Genomic DNA, 17604 nt, shown 5'->3' with positions numbered 1-17604 from the left:
GTAAATTGACAGTTCGACGCTCTCGTCTAGCCCAGGAGTGAGGAACCTTTTAATGTTGGAAGGCTATTTAAAAGTTAAATGTAATTAGATATACTGCAAAATGTCGGTTATTTTGTTAAAAATTAATTATTATATAAAAACTTCGGGAAAAATAATTAATTCAGAAGGCCGCACTTAATGCCCTAGTAGGCCGCAGGTTTCCCAGGTTTTAGGCTAAACCAAACCTCTAATAACAAAGATTCCGAAGTAAGCGTCGGACTGTCAATTTAGTGACCGCCGTTCGAGCCCCTCATCCACCCTTTTGTTTCTTCATATATAACTGCCTGCTACACAACAACCGTCCAGGAAGGTATGGTTGTGACTCACTGGGCATATCAGTATTTATTTCTGCATAGGTTAATATGAATTAGCAAAGTTTAACCGATTATAATATTTATACTAATAGGCTGAACAAATTTGTGAGAAACTTTCTGGAGTTGACTACCTACCAAGTATGTGCCAGTAGGCCTGCGGCAGTATTCATCCATTCTTAAGTTTTTATGTTCAATAAATATAGTACAAAAAATTATTATTATTATTATTATTATTATTATTATTATTATTATTGCAATTGTTAGTTACTGAATTGGGAAAGCGGTAATACCAACGGTGTCATAGAGTACCTGGGAAATACGAGTGTATGATCTAATGAGGTTTGATCTTAAAAACAAGGTGAGAGGTGACTCCAGTTCCTGGGATAAGAGTTCTTCACGTATATAATGGCACCTTCTTGAAGGCACACAAGTCTCAGATGATGTTTGATAGCAGAGCCAAAAAAAAAAAATGGGCATAAAAATAACACCTTGAGTATATATACTTACTGAGGAAGCATACCAGCAAAACCTCGACATTTATGGATATATACACTGAAGAGTGTATGTATCTGTGTATATATGTACACAGAATTTTTTTTATTCTTATTTTTGAGATTAAAATAGTCTTGACTAGGGGTGAGCAGGTGTTTAAGTGCAGCCTTAATGACCCTTGTATCGTCGATAGTTTAAACCTAATCAAGCAACCAAAATTTAACGAGGTTCTTGAATCATAGCAATATCTCGATGTTTGCCTTGGACCATTGTTGTGTTTATAAGTGAGAGAGATACTTGAACGAACACTGTGTCTAGGAACATTGTATTTAAGTGAGTCACTTAAATCATGGAAGACTGTCTACATAAACGAAGAGGATATTCAACATAAGGGAATATTGTGTACTGTTAATACTCCTACTTGAGGTTGTGGCCAGAACCCCGCTTCTTGTTGCTACAAAAATTACAGTGAAGATAATTAAAAAATCTGCAGGAAAATAATGTGGTAAGAGAGAGGGAATCTTTTATTATGAAATATCCAAACCACATCCTGGGGAGACTATAATGAAGAAGTCTGAGAGAGAGAGAGAGAGAGAGAGAGAGAGAGAGAGAGAGAGAGAGAGAGAGAGAGAGAGAGAGAGAGAGAGAGAGAGAGAGGAAAGGGAGAAAATGGAGAGAATTTAATTTATTTTATTCAGGTATAGACCATATAGCACTTGGGAAATGGGAGGTATTCAGGTTGGATCCATTTTCTTGGATCAAGAACTCCTGAATAGGAGAACTTAGGGAAGGGAGCGAGCGAGAACGTGAGGCCAGACCTCTTGGATGGAGGTCTGGCCTCTGCATCTTTAAGTTAGGTCAGATTTGCCAGGAAACAAGACAAATATTTGTTGATGCTGGTGTTAGTGATGCTTGGTTGATCCTGTTTAATGTACGGAGGATAGAGCCTTCACCACACCCGGCGGTGACTCGCGGGTTTAGTGCTCTACATAAATGATGTGATGGTTTGCTGGCACACTGGTTCACTGTGGGAGCTCTGGATCCAAGGAATGAGAGCTACTGCTCCTCCCCTTCGGATCAAACCTTACTTCCTTCTCCGAGCGGTGTACGACTTTACGGGTTTAGTGCTTCCCCATATATAAAATAATAATAAACGCTAATAATACTTATTAATATTATTCTAATAATACTAATAATACTTATTAATATTATTCTAATAATACTAATAATACTTATTAATATTATTCTAATAATACTAATATATTAATATTTTTAATACAGTACAATGATCCTCGCCAATATTTTAGTATATTTGTGTATAAACCCTATATAATGTATGTGTTGTATAATGTATGTGTTGTATAATGTATGTGTTGTATAATGTATGTGTTATATAATGTATGTGTTATATAATGTATGTGTTATATAATGTATGTGTTATATAATGTATGTGTTATATAATGTATGTGTTATATAATGCATGTGTTATATAATGCATGTGTTGTATAATGCATGTGTTGTATAATGCATGTGTTGTATAATGTATGTGTTATATAATGCATGTGTTATATAATGCATGTGTTGTATAATGCATGTGTTATATAATGTATGTGTTATATAATGTATGTGTTATATAATGCATGTGTTATATAATGCATGTGTTATATAATGCATGTGTTGTATAATGCATGTGTTGTATAATGTATGTGTTATATAATGTATGTGTTATATAATGTATGTGTTATATAATGCATGTGTTATATAATGCATGTGTTGTATAATGCATGTGTTGTATAATGCATGTGTTGTATAATGTATGTGTTATATAATGTATGTGTTATATAATGTATGTTATATAATGTATGTGTTATATAATGCATGTTGTATAATGCATGTGTTGTATAATGCATGTGTTGTATAATGCATGTGTTGTATAATGTATGTGTTGTATAATGTATGTTTTATATAATATATGTGTGTGTTATATAATGTATGTGTTATATAATGTATGTGTTATATAATGCATGTGTTGTATAATGCATGTGTTGTATAATGCATGTGTTGTATAATGCATGTGTTGTATAATGCATGTGTTGTATAATGCATGTGTTGTATAATGCATGTGTTGTATAATGCGTGTGTTGTATAATGCGTGTGTTGTATAATGCGTGTGTTGTATAATGCGTGTGTTGTATAATGCGTGTGTTGTATAATGCATGTGTTTCCTGCTGTGTTTAGACATAACACAGTAAAAATGTTCCTTGATCTATATTGTCCATATTATTATGTCTTGTACTTTCTTAGACGCTCAAATGTCCATCTGGCCACAATATATATATATATATATAGGGGTGTTAATGTTGCAGTTTAAAAACTGTAGTGTAAAGCACCCTTCTGGCAAGACAGTGATGGAGTGAATGATGGTGAAAGTTTTTCTTTTTCGGGCCACCCTGCCTTGGTGGGAATCGGCCGGTGTGATAATAAAAAAATAATAAAAATATATATATATATATATATATATATATATATATATATATATATATATATATTATATATATATACACACACAAAACTTTCTCTGCAGCAAAACTAATTAATATTTCCCTAATGTTGGTATAATTAATGTAACATAAGTTAGGTTAATTTTACAGTGGTAGTCTTAAGTCAGTATCAATTAATGTTACTTAGCTTCAGTGTAATACATTAATGACCTTCAAATTGAATTTTTTGCTCAGTTATTACAACAGTGAATTTACACGACTTGTGTAGTAACTGATCGTTGGTGAATAAGGTAAGTCAGCAAGTTGTGGATAAAGTTGACGTGGCTACACACGGCACAGTTTACGTCTCTCATTGTACATGAATGTTAATACTCACAAGTTGAAGAATTACACACGTGCAACATCTGGGTATCTTTATTTGTAGATGTTTCGCCCTTCAGTGACTTCATCAATATAAGGACAATGTGAAGACAGTAGAACTATGTACAGAAGATGAGGTAATCAGTCCCTCAGTCTTGGCTGAGGGACTGATTACCTCATCTTTTCTCATACGTGTCTTCATTACGTTTCTTATTACCTGGTCATTGTAATGACACTCGGTGAAGCTTTTGGTCTTGTGACAGAGACCTTCCCCCCTCCCCCCTCCCCCCTCTGGCTTACTGCTCAACCCCGTGGAATCTTAAATTTAAGGTTTTGCAACCCCTTAATAAGAAAGGATCACATGTCCATGTTTTAAGGTTCTTATTACGGAGCATCGAGCCTCCACCAGTCATTATGGATGATGTCGCATACTGGTGCACCAGACGGAGTATCGAGCCGACTCCAGAATAACCCATGGGTATGTCGTGTAATATATCAGGAAGAACTCGCTCCCACATATCTTGTAAGATTGGGAGAACAGGCTCCCACATATCTTGTAAGATTGGGAGAACAGGCTCCTACATATCTTGTAAGATTGGGAGAACAGGCTCCTACATATCTTGTAAGATTGGGAGAACAGGCTCCTACATATCTTGTAAGATTGGGAGAACAGGCTCCCACATATCTTGTAAGATTGGGAGAACAGGCTCCCACATATCTTGTAAGATTGGGAGAACAGGCTCCCACATATCTTGTAAGATTGGGAGAACAGGCTCCCACATATCTTGTAAGATTGGGAGAACAGGCTCCCACATATCTTGTAAAATGGCCCGAGGAACACGCTCTCACATATCTTGTAAGATAGCAGGAGGAACATGCTACTACATACCGTGTAAGATAGCAGGAAGAACACATTCTAACTTCCACATATCTTGTAAGATAGGGAGAATTCGCTCCCACATATCTTGTAAGATAACAGGTAGATCATAAGAGTTTTAATTAGTCTTAATGTTTTTTGTTTAATATTAAGTGTGTGTGTGTTTCTCCAGACACCATTCACTGGAAAGAGAGACAGAGGGAGCAGGAGGAGCGTCATCACGGCTGAGTCGTGCTGACCTGACGGGGGAGGAGTCGTCTACACGGGATGAGTCAGGTCGTTACTACCACCCCAGAGCCAGGTCACTCACAGACGTCTACCGTGGCGCTGATCAGCCTTCCTATTCCACCACACCTCACAGGTAACTGCACCACCTCACTGTCTCATACTCCGCCTCACAGGTAACTGCACCACCTCACTGTCTCATACTGCACCACACCTCACAGGTAACTGCACCTCACTATTTTAGTGAAAGCTTGCTACATCAGCAGTGTGTTACTACCCTTTTCTATGTTAGTTACATAGAAAAACTAGCTGTTTCCCTGCCATAATTTCATCACAGAAGGCGAGCCCGGCCCAAGGCCGGGCTCTAGAAGTAGAAAAACTCTGGGAACTCATCAAAGGTAGAGGCATATCAAAAGTATGGGTCACTCTGTCCCTGATTGTCTTCAGGAGGGAGCTGGACAGATACCTGAAGTCAGTACCTGACTAGTTGGGTTGTGGTTCATACGTTGGTCTACATTACTGCTAGCAGTAAGAGCCTGGCTGATCAAGTCCTAAACCACCTGGAGGCCTGGTCTCAGACTGGGCCGTGGGGGCGTTGACCTCCGGAACACCCTCCAGGTAGACATACACTGTTGAAATGTGTCAGCCTGAGCTGGGAGACTTCAGTAGGGCAGTGATGGTATCGTGAAGGTTCATCAGTTAACATCTAGCAGAGCTGGAGTTACTGTCACTTGGGAAGTATCATCTCTGACGATGGTGTCACTCGCTTGTTGTTAGGTGAATGACTGACATATTCAGGGAATTATTGTTGAATTGGTGGTGCTGCTTTATCTGTTACGTTTCAGTTAGCACCATGAGCATTGCCGCCACCATCATCATAAACAGTGTCACCTTCACCATGAACATTGTCACCCTCACCATGAACAGTGCCACCCTCACCATGAACAGTGCCACCCTCACCATGAACAGTGCCACCCTCACCATGAACAGTGTCGTCAGCACTGGACAGTGTCGTCAGCACTGGACAGTGTCACCACCATTTTTACCACTGGGTCAGTGTCACTACCAGATATTGTCACCACTGGGTCAGTGTCACCACCAGATATTGTCACCACTGGGCCAGTGTCACCACCAGATATTGTCACCACTGGGTCAGTGTCACCACCAGATATTGTCACCACTGGGTCAGTGTCACAACCAGATATTGTCACCACTGAGTCAGTGTCACCACCAGATATTGTCACCACTGGGTCAGTGTCACAACCAGATATTGTCACCACTGGATCAGTGTCACCACCAGATATTGTCACCACTGGGTCAGTGTCACAACCAGATATTGTCACCACTGGGTCAGTGTCACCACTAGACAGTGTCACCAATACACTGCGACAGTCACAGCAGCAATATTTCACCACCTGGTATATCACCAGGCCTCACCTGTCTTGATTATATACCACAGGTGTGGTAATCGCCTGGGGGGCACTAATTAAGCAAGTAATGCCCCATTATGCCTCCCCCGCATCTCCCCGGGCATTTACCACGGGGGCGCTATATGTCACCCTGTATTATCTAGAATTACAAAACAATGGTGTCAGTAGAACTGTTCAGAGATTTGCTTCTTAATTACGTGTCTGTCTGTATGCTTGTCTGTGTGACAGTTGTTGCTTGCAATCCTTGACAGTGCCCACACCATTATTAAACAGTGTTTTCAACATTCCTACACAGTGCCAACGTCATTCATAGTGCCTTCAACATTCTCGGAGGGTGACCTGGCCTCCTAAGGATGAATAGACCTCAACCTCAGAGTGCGACCTGGTCCTTGGAAAGGTGTTGTTGCACTCTGATCCTCGGAATGTTATGCTGATATTCTCCTGTGTTTTTTAGTATGAATTGTATTATTGTGGCTATTTTTGTGTGTGTGTTTAGGTGTTGCCATGGATAGTTTTGATGCCCACTAGGCGAGGGCAGGAAATTCACAGCATGCAGGGATCGAATCCATGGTAAGCATGTCTTAAAACTCGCAGGTCAGTGCGTTATCCTCTGTACCATGCCGGCCTCATAGCACTTATCCAGTTAGATTTATTTCCATACACACTAGGAAGGTTATCATGGGTCCCACTCTGGAGTTTACCTGGAGAGAGTTCCGGGGGTCAACGCCCCCGCGGCCCGGTCTGTGACCAGGCCTCCTGGTGGATCAGAGCCTGATCAACCAGGCTGTTACTGCTGGCTGCACGCAATCCAACGTACGAGCTACAGCCCGGCTGGTCAGGTACCGACTTTAGGTGCTTGTCCAGTGCCAGCTTGAAGACTGCCAGGGGTCTATTGGTAATCCCCCTTATGTATGCTGGGAGGCAGTTGAACAGTCTCGGGCCCCTGACACTTATTGTATGGTCTCTTAACGTGCTAGTGACACCCCTGCTTTTCATTGGGGGGATGTTGCATCGTCTGCCAAGACTTTTGCTTTCGTTGTGAATGATTTTCGTGTGCAAGTTCGGTACTAGTCCCTCTAGGATTTTCCAGGTGTATATAATCATGTATCTCTCCCGCCTGCGTTCCAGGGAATACAGGTTCAGGAACCTCAAGCGCTCCCAGTAATTGAGGTGTTTTATCTCCGTTATGCGCGTCGTGAAGGTTCTCTGTACATTTTCTAGGTCAGCAATTTCACCTGCCTTGAAAGGTGCTGTTAGTGTGCAGCAATATTCCAGCCTAGATAGAACAAGCAACCTGAAGAGTGTCATCATGGGCTTGGCCTCCCTAGTTTTGAAGGTTCTCATTATCCATCATTATCCATCCATCTGACTACAGTACAGGTTTCTACAGAAGACTCTCACCAACAAGGCTGTTGGGAGATCTGGCTACAAGTCCCATCAGAGTCGTTATGAATGACTTGATAAATCGTAATGACATTGTTGTAAACAACTCGCCGCACAGTGTCGCTTTAGGACGCTTCTCATGGGTTCGAGTCGTCTATGTGGCGAATTGTTTACATTCGTGTCATTGCGATTTATGAAGACAGAGAACAGGTAGGGTTCTCCAGTACGTGGATTAACACCCCTTCCCCATTCCTTGTACGTTTATTTTTACACAGGTGTTGTGGGAGGGGAATGATAGTACTGTATAAAGTAACCAAGTGAGGGGGGGAAAGGTGTCTGGTGGGAGGGGAAGATTGGCGCTCTTCCACCCAACCACCCATCTTGCTACCTCACTTCATACCTTTCTTTTTACTACCCTCACTTCCTATTCCTTACCTTCATTCCTTTTCACTCTCCCTATCCCCCGTTTTCTCCTTCTCCCTCCTTCTCTCCCTACCCTTTCTTTTTTTTGTCCCTCTTTCCTTCTCTCCCTCTCCTCCTTTCTCTTTCCTCTCTTCGTTACCCTCCTCCTGTCTCCCCTTCTCATTTCTTCTCTCTCCCCCCCCTATTCTGCTCCCTCTTGTTCCCTCCCTCCATCCTCGCCCAGGGGTTAAGAGGGGGCAGACTGGGGAGAGAAAATAGAATCAGTAAATGTAGGTTAGCTTCATTACAGGACCTAGACCCTAGGGAGAGTGGCAGGTGGAGAGCTAGACCACTCTGCTCATGATCCATGCTCCAGTCACAGGCTAGGTGCACCCATGTGCGTATCCACGCCGGCGCTGATACCCTTCTGCCTTGCCTCAGAGAATTTCCCCTCGTATCTGTTGCTAGTCTTGCAACATTACATAGCTCCTGACGACGCACGAGAGTGCGGAGGATCTTGAGCTGAATATTTCCATCCCCATGTGGCTTGTTCTGCATTTTTAAGATTGCTTGTTTGAGATTGTACTACTAAGTACCTGGGTGTTAGTTGACTGTTGTGACGTCCTTGGGAGTGATGGTATACCTGACATCTTTGACAGAGCTGTTTTGAAATGATCCGAGGTAGTATAAGTTTTAGCCGGCAAATTGAATGATGTAAATAATGAGATGGAATTCAAAGGAGCATTTGCAGAGTGTTGTTAAATAAATCTATTTCTAGTTCCCCAAGGAACAGTGTACTGGGTATGGTCCAGTGGCAGGCTAGGTGGTGGTGTGGCAGACCAGGAGGTTGTGGCAGACCAGGAGGTTGTGGCAGACCAGGAGGTTGTGGCAGACCAGGAGGTTGTGGCAGACCAGGAGGTTGTGGCAGACCAGGAGGTTGTGGCAGACCAGGAGGTTGTGGCAGACCAGGAGGTGTAGCCATCGTATTTGTGGCAGGATATCTAAAAATGCAATAACAACAAGTATAATAGTAGGGGACGAGTGATGTTATGACAAGTGATCACGTGGTGGCTCCAGCACTAGGCTTAAAATTATGCTCACAGTTTCCCTCTGTAGGAGAATTATATTCCTATGTGTGATCAAGAGGGATGTATGCTGCAACATAGTGTGTGACGTATGTTGTAACATACATCACACACTGTTGCAGCATGCTACTGTATCTGAGGTCCTCAAATGATCATCTTCACCCTCACAATCGGTAGTATACTCGTGTTGCTGCGCTAAACCACCATGCGTTATTGGGGTTTTGAATGTGACGTCACACGTTACTTGTCGGCCATATTGGACGTGAAGCTGCATTAATAACCACATACACATGAAACACGTACATGTGGTATTTTTCTCATCTTTCTCATTCTCTTCCATGGTTATTGCTTCTTGTTGGAGATTTTTCTCGTCTTTCGCAGCCTCTACCATGATCACTGTTTGCTGTGTTGGTAGATGTAGTAATGATCAGGATGGTATGTTAAGTGTAACTTCTTACAACTTCCAGACCATTGTTTACCTCATGGCTTGTTTGCAAGACAACTTCAAGACCATTATTGTTCACCTCGTGGATTGTTTGCAAGACATCAAGACCATTATTGTTCACCTCGTGGATTGTTTGCAAGACATCAACTTCAAGACCATTATTGTTTACCTCGTGGATTGTTTGCAAGACAACATCAAGACCATTATTGTTTACCTCGTGGATTGTTTGCAAGACAACATCAAGACCATTATTGTTTACCTCGTGGATTGTTTGCAAGACAACATCAAGACCATTATTGTTTACCTCGTGGATTGTATGCAAGACAACATCAAGACCATTATTGTTTACCTCGTGGATTGTTTGCAAGACATCAAGACCATTATTGTTCACCTCGTGGATTGTTTGCAAGACATCAACTTCAAGACCATTATTGTTCACCTCGTGGATTGTTTGCAAGACACATCAGCTTCATAGATATTAAGAGGAAAACAATGAACTGCTACGAGGCGGAATAGCAAGATTTCATATAAACATGACCTTCCAGGTCCTGCTTTGCTGGCGAAGAGCTTTTAATCCAAGAGTTAAGAGCTGCTCTTCCTTTCCTAGGATCAGACATAATTACCTGCCATTCCCCAGGCGCTGTATGGCCCCTACAGGTTAAGCGCTTTCTTATGACTAAAAATAATATTAGAACACGGCCGTCTGTGTAGCGATCATGTTCAATATTTGTTTGTATTTTTATTACACTTATAATCAGCCATAAGCTGATTATAAGTGTAACTTATGGTGGGGGATTTATGGTGCGTCAAACCTTGATAACAGTTGATGGATCAAAGGTATACACTGGTGGGTACTTTGCAAGTTAACAGAGCGACGAAGAAAATACTTTGCACACCATACCTTTAGTATGGCAACAAATACCAGCTCAAGATGCTTGGTATGTGAGCCTGTTCTCTATTACACAGCACCTGTGTACAGCTCACTTCCAAACTTGCACATACAGAAGCTAGTTCAGAGGTCTGCAACCAGATTAATTCCAGAAATGAAGGAAATAAGTTAAGGTATGTGAAAATTCAAAAGTAATGACCCTCACGTCACTGGAAGAGCAAAGTTTTGTCGGGACAGCGTTTAGATGTGCGTTTTTATCAAGTTATTACTTTATAAAGCCAAAAGTTTGTTCTGCAGTCTTAATTTTTTTTCCCCATTTAGACCCAATGGAAAAGTAATTGAACATGGCAAGATATAATCAAAACTTAATATACTAAAGAGAATATAGTGGACAAGGAGGGAGAGACAAGGAAGAAGGCAGAAGAGTACGTGATGGATATTCACTACCAACATGATTGATGATCTCGTGTGATAATAATAGTACGGATTAATCTGAAAGTTAGTGACGGAAAATGGCATTAACCGAGGCTCGCAAAATAGGTTTATTCTGGCAGGTAAATGAGCGAGGTGGTTGAGGTCACTGGTTCTGTGTCCGGCCGAAGCCAGTGAGGATCCCGCTGAGAATTGTCATGTTTACTTTATCAACTAATGTTACCCCACCAACCAATGAAGCGTTAGCGACCGTGACATGAGCGGTGACCGTGAGGTCACAAAGGTCAGTCAGTAGCTTCATTAGAGCGTGTGTTATCCAGGGCATCATTACTCCTTGGTCAGCTATTTTGGGCTGCCAGGTTTATGTAATTGGCGGGGGCCACGAGTGGTAGTTGTGGCAATGTTAGGGTGTACCAGGAAGCTGGTCTCGGGGACGAGGCACCTCAGACTTGATCATTGATCTCACAGTGGCAAGAAAACTGCGACTTATTCATGGCGGCTGTCTGTTGCAAACATTTTGATAGTATGAACCTTGGTAATGAATATCAGTAAGACGGATGAGTAATAATAGGACATAATTATTAGATAACTTCTGTCATGGGACCTTGATCATGCTGGAAGTGATCAAGGTTCTCGGACTAAACTTTTTATTAATACACTCAGTGGTCACTTAATTAGGTACTCCTGTACACTTGCTAGTTAATGCAAATATCTAATCAACAAATCACATGGTAGTACCTGAGTTCCTGAAAGCATGCAGACATGGTCAGGAGGTTCAGTTGTTGAGACCAAAGATCAGTATGGGAAAGAAATGTGATGTAAATGATTTTGATCATGAAATGATCGTTGGTGCCAGACGGGGTTGTTGGAGTAGCTCAGAAACTGGGGTTTTCATGCACAACAGTTTCTTGAGTTTACAGAGAATGTGAAAATGAAACATCCAGTGAGCGGCTTTTCTGTGGGCGAAAACACCTTGTTAATGAGAGAGGTCAGAGAATAGCCAGATGGGTTCAGGCTGACAGGAAGGCGACAGTAACAGGCTGACAGGAAGGCGACAGTAACTCAAATAACCACACATTATAACAATGGTGTGCGGAAGAGCATCTCTGAATACAGAACACGTCGAACCTTGAAGTGGAATGGGTACAGCAGACCACCACCACACCGGGTTCCACTCCTGAACAAGTAACTGAGGCTACAGTGGGCACAGGCTCATCGGAACTGGATAGTTGGAGAATGAAAAACATCGTCTGGTTTAACGAATTACGATTTTCACTGGGACATGCAGATGACAGGGTCAGAATTTGGCGTAAACAACTTCATTCAAGGATCCATCCTGTCTTATGTCATCATTTTAGACTGGTGGTGGTGCTAGTGCTAGTGTAATAATGTGGGGAATGTTTTCCCGGCACACATGCCCCGTAATAACTGAGCATCGTTTAAATGCTACAGTCTGCCCGATTCAGGTTCCGGGGGCAAAGGAAGGATAAGGGGGGGGGAGTACTAATAGGGTGTACCTAATAAAGTGGCCATTGATTTTGTCTAAGATTTTGCTCACATATCTATTTGAATTATTATTATAATCAAAAAGAAGCGCTAAGCCACAAGGGCTATACAGCTTATATCTATTTGAAGCTTTTTGGTCTCTAATTTCTTCAGCTGCCTGATGAAGTGTTAGGGTGATGGTGGGGCTGTATGCTTGGTGTTGGGTCTAATCTACGTTGTGTTTAGCATCCTGAAGGAATCATGTTCAGATTCATGAAAGACATTGTGTTTACTAGTTTTACCTATGCTGCTGAATTTATGCTGTCTTAATATTCTTGCCATATGCTGAATTATGCAGAATTTTACAGCGTTATGGCAAGTGGGTGTGTTTACGAAGGGTTACTATTGTCTTCCCCTAGTGTTTCCTAGCTGAACTGTGTCCTAGGACAAACTTTCAAATGCATATAAAAGCTAGATAACATATACACATTTTCATATATTAAGTGAGCATAGAGCTAGACCTAAAAAATGTATATACAGTACACACATTACTTTAAAATATTTTTGTCCTTGGCTTATAGTGAATATATTTATTGTAAGAAGTCTGAATAAATAAAGAATAGGTATAATTGAAACTCGCTGCATTAGCAGAACGCCGTAAAACAAAGTGCTGTAAAGTGGGGTTCTCCTATATTGTGAGGTTTTCGTGCATTAACTAGTGTGTGTTTGTTTTCAGAAGCGGCGTGGGTACCAGCATCAAGCAACCACTGACCCCGGGAGGTGCCGGCACTACCAGGGTCAGAAGAGACTTGTTCCCCATAGCTTCACCCTCCACACCTCTCACCCTGGGTCACCTCACTCACTCCCAGAGTGACGCTATGGATGACCCGGAGATGTACAGGCTTGAGGTAAGTCACTTTACTCACCCTCTTGGTCTACGCTCTATGTTAGTCATTCTACTCACCTCTGGGCTTACATGCTCCACGTAAGTCACACTAGGCCTTAGAATGACTTGCCTTCAGCTTACAGGCTGAAGGCAAGTCATTCTAAGTCTTACTACTGAGGTACAGGCTTACAGGTTAGAGCTAAGTCATTGTAGGTCTTAAAGGATACAACAACAGGCTGGAGATAAGTCACCGTTAAGTCCTCATATAACTGGTACACATAACTAACAAGTTGATAGTCGAAGATTAACACACGTGCAACTGTTGGGTATCTCTATTGATGAAACGTTTCACTTACACAGTAGGATTCTTCAGTCACATACAAAGGGAGCAGTAGTAATGAAATAAAGATGATGTAATCAGTCTGTCAACCTTGGAGAAAAAAGCATTTGATGTGGTCAGTCACTTAGCTCCATGGTCTGGAACGATATCGTTCCAGACCATGGAGCTGAACTCTTCTCCAGGCTGAGGGACTGACCACCTCAAATACTTTTTCTCCAAGATTAATAGACTGATTACATCTTTATTTCATTACTACTGTTCCCTCTGCATTTGACTGAAGAAGCCTACTGTATAAGCGAAACGTCTCATTAGTAAAGATACCCATCTGTTGCACATGTCTTAATCTACAACTTGTCGGTATTATATACAATTTTTAACAAGCTGATAGTTCGTCAGCCATGGTAGGTGGTCAGTCCCTCTGCTGCAGTGAATACCTACTATTAAGGCTTAGTGATTGATCACCTCAGAATAACCACGTCACTAATGCCTCCAAAATAAAAATCACCTCTGTATTCGACTTAAGAAGCCTGCCACGCAGGCGAAACATTTCGGCAGTAAAGATACTCAAGTGTTGTACATGTGGCCTACTCATCAACTGCAGGTCTTGAGTTGTGGTCGTACAGGTTGCAGGCAATTAGTTGACAGTTTCATGAACGATTTGTATACTGTACACCCGTACGCTTCACAGGGAGTGTCTTGTGTGTGATATATCCTTGATGAGTTCCTAGAGTCTATTCCCGGAGTCCGGCCATGGACCAGGCACATCTGGTGCCTGCCTAGTTAACCAGGCTGTTGCTGCTGGTGGCTCGCTGCCCCCACATGTCCATCACAGCCTGGCTGATACAGTACCCTACCAGCCTGGCCTTTAGCCAAGCTTTCTTGCGGAGTGCCTGTTCAACCAGGTGTTGCTGTTAACGACCCGCGGGTTCACAGCCATCTCAGCCTGGGTGATCTGGCATTTGGCTGACCTGGTGATCCAGTTTCCTCTGGTAAACTTTTACATTTGTTCCGGCAGTATTTCTAATACCTACTGTCAGAAGACTGAAGAATCTGGTAACATGTTAGACTTGTAAGATGTTATTAAGTCATTTCATAGATCATGAAACATTTGATAGAGGACAGTGTTATCACGTAGTTGAAGCTCTATATGAGGATGTCACAAGGTCAAGACAGACTCAGTGACATCCTCCAAGTTGACCAATATATTGTTCTGTATATGGTTAGCATGAGGTCTCAGACCAGACTGTTCTGTCTTAATGAAGGATGGTGCTTACTGGTGCAGTCCTTCTTGTCATCCTGCTGAGAGAGAGAGAGAGAGAAAGAAAAAACCAAGCAAGCAAGCAAGCAAGAAAGACATGATCATGTGAGTGTCTTATCATTGGAGTAAGGGGTGAGGGGAAACGGAGAGTGCCTCCCTGTGGTTGTCTTGGTTACATTAGAGAGTGGCAAGCTGCTGCTCATGTCTCCCCTCGGCCAAATAATACAAGTTTGCCAGCCAATTCCATTGTAATTTTTTATCGCGTGATCCACGTTGTGGAGATTATCTTTCCTAAGTATAGTGGATAGAACCTAGAAATACCAGTTACTTCCCAGCTACATATTACTAGATGTGTGTGTGTACATGGACGTGTACGTACATACAGGGCATAGAGAGAGGGGCATTACGTGAAGATGAAAACACAGTTCCTGGGGGAATAATAGCCACATCTCGTCCTCATGTGGTAGTTTGCCTTCACCAATGCAGACCAACATAATCCAGAGTTAGTGAGAGTCCTTTTTTTTGGTGTGTGTGTGTGTGTGTGTGTGTGTGTGTGTGTGTGTGTGTGTGTGTGTGTGTGTGTGTGTGTGTACGTACGTGTACGTGTGTACTCGCCTAATCGTACTCGCCTAATTGTGGTTGCAGGGGTCAAGACTCGGCTCCTGGCCCCGCCTCTTCACTGATCGCTACTAGGTCCTCTCTTTGCTTCCTGAGCTTTGTCATACCTCGTCTTGAAGCTATGTATGATTCCTGCCTCCACTACATCACTTGCTAGGCTATTCCACTTCCTGACGACTCTGTGACTGAAGAAGTACTTCCTAACATCCCTGTGACTCGTCTGAGTCTTCAGCTTCCAATTGTGACTCCTTGTTTCTGTGTCTCCTCTCTGGAACATCCTGTCTCTGTTCACCTTGTCTATTCCACGCATTATTTTGTATGTTGCTATCATGTCTCCCATGACCCTCCTGTCCTCCAGTGTCGTCAGTCCGATTTCCCTCAACCTTTCATCGTAGGACATTCCCCTGAGCTCTGGAACTAGCCTTGTTGCAAACCTTTGTACTTTCTCTAATTTCTTGACGTGCTTGACCAGGTGTGGGTTCCAAACTGGTGCTGCATACTCCAGTATGGGCCAGACGTACACAGTGTACAGTCTTGAACGATTCCTTATTAAGGTATCGGAATGCTATTCTCAGGTTTGCCAGGCGCCCTTATGCTGCAGCAGTTGTCTGGTTGATGTGTGCTCCGGAGACGTGCTCGGTGTTATGGTTGTGTGTGTGTGTGTGTGTGTGTGTGTGTGTGTGTGTGTGTGTGTGTGTGTGTGTGTGTGTGTGTGTGTGTGTGTGTGTGTGTGGATGGAGCCTTATATACCGCCAGGTGGTGAGATGTGAACCTCCCAACGACTACATTCTTACCTCTACTAGTGGCCTACATCTCACAACCTGGTGGTATATAAGGCTCCATCCTGTCACTTCAACTCCACATTGTTTCAGACTATGGAACAATATTCTTCTCCAGACTGAGGGACTGACCACCTCAAACCTTCAAGGGTGATGGACTGATTACATAATCTTCTCGTCTCTTCTGTTTCTATCAATTTTTCTGTACTCGACTGAAGAAGCCTACTGTGTAGGCGGAACGTTTCGGAATAAAGATACCTAACTGTTGCATGTGTGTCTTACTTAACAACCTGTCGGTATTTTATACCATTTTAATATTCAATAAGGCTTACTTAGACAACTCGTAAGGTTTTGAGAACAAGATCTAGAGAGAGAGAGAGAGAGAGAGAGAGAGAGAGAGAGATAGATAGATAGATAGATGGGGGAGGGGACAACTTGTGCTGATGGTTTAATATTACAAGTGATAAGGAAACAAAGTACTTGTGAGATGCTTCGATGTAAGATTCAACACTAGAGCGATGGAGTCTTGCACACTACTGGCTGTCTTCAAGAAGGCACTGGACAGGCATCTAAAGTCAGTGCCTGATCAGCCGGGCTGTGGTTCGTACGTCGGTTTGCGCGCGGCCAGCAGTAACAGTGGTTGATCAAACTGTGATCCACCATGAGGCCTGGTCACAGACCGGGCCGCGGGGGCGTTGACCCCCGAAACCTTCTCCAGGTACCTGGAGTTTACCTGGAGAGAGTTCCGGGGGTCAACGCCCCCGCGGCCCGGTCTGTGACCAGGCCTCCTGATGTGAAACATGTGAACCGGAAGAAGGAATGCGACACATCATGTGAAGCTGAAAAGTGTGGTTGGTCAGGGACTGATTGGAAGATTTTGTAAAGTTCCTTCCAACTTGGTCATTCCTCGTATTCCTGGATGGAGGACGTTGAAGAGTCGGGGACCTCTGACACTCCTCGAGTTCTCTCTTAGTGTACTCGTCGTGCCCCTGCTATTTTATGGGAGGTGTTTTGCACTGTCTGTCAAGTCTCTTATCATGTGTAGTGATTTCAATGTTCAGGTATGGGACCAGTCCCCTCAGGATCTTTTTCGCCTACTTTCCATTTAATGCAGTTGAAGGTACTTCAGTCATTCCCAGTAGTACAGATGATAGAAGGTACACAGGGAGTGAAAGTTTTCTGTACGTTTTCTATCTGAACAATCTCTCCTACCTTGAAGCTGACAGTATACAGCTGTATTGCAGCACATGTACAACAGTCCTGTTAATACCCTTCTCCTTTCCCCACTCATGTTGTCTACCCCGCTTTACCATTCCCCCCGTTCTCTTCTCCTTGACCTTGACTGAGGATTATCGTGTTTGCTC

The 17604-nt window shown here is 42.7% G+C and overlaps 1 protein-coding gene across 6 annotated transcripts in view; it reads left to right on the top strand.

The window, feature by feature from the left end:
* LOC128704241 (rootletin) overlaps positions 1–17604 on the top strand; it is a 504072-nt gene that overhangs the window by 145591 nt on the left and 340877 nt on the right. For all 6 annotated transcript variants that reach the window (XM_070102946.1, XM_070102947.1, XM_070102942.1 and 3 more), the window contains exons 3-4: positions 4756–4944; positions 13096–13267. In XM_070102946.1, coding sequence (XP_069959047.1) covers positions 4756–4944; positions 13096–13267 — 361 coding nt within the window. The remainder of the gene's footprint in view (positions 1–4755; positions 4945–13095; positions 13268–17604) is intronic.

The sequence above is a fragment of the Cherax quadricarinatus genome, chromosome 84, assembly GCF_038502225.1.
Source record: "Cherax quadricarinatus isolate ZL_2023a chromosome 84, ASM3850222v1, whole genome shotgun sequence".
NCBI lineage: Eukaryota > Metazoa > Arthropoda > Malacostraca > Decapoda > Parastacidae > Cherax > Cherax quadricarinatus.
This window is presented reverse-complemented; position numbering and strand designations above follow the sequence as displayed.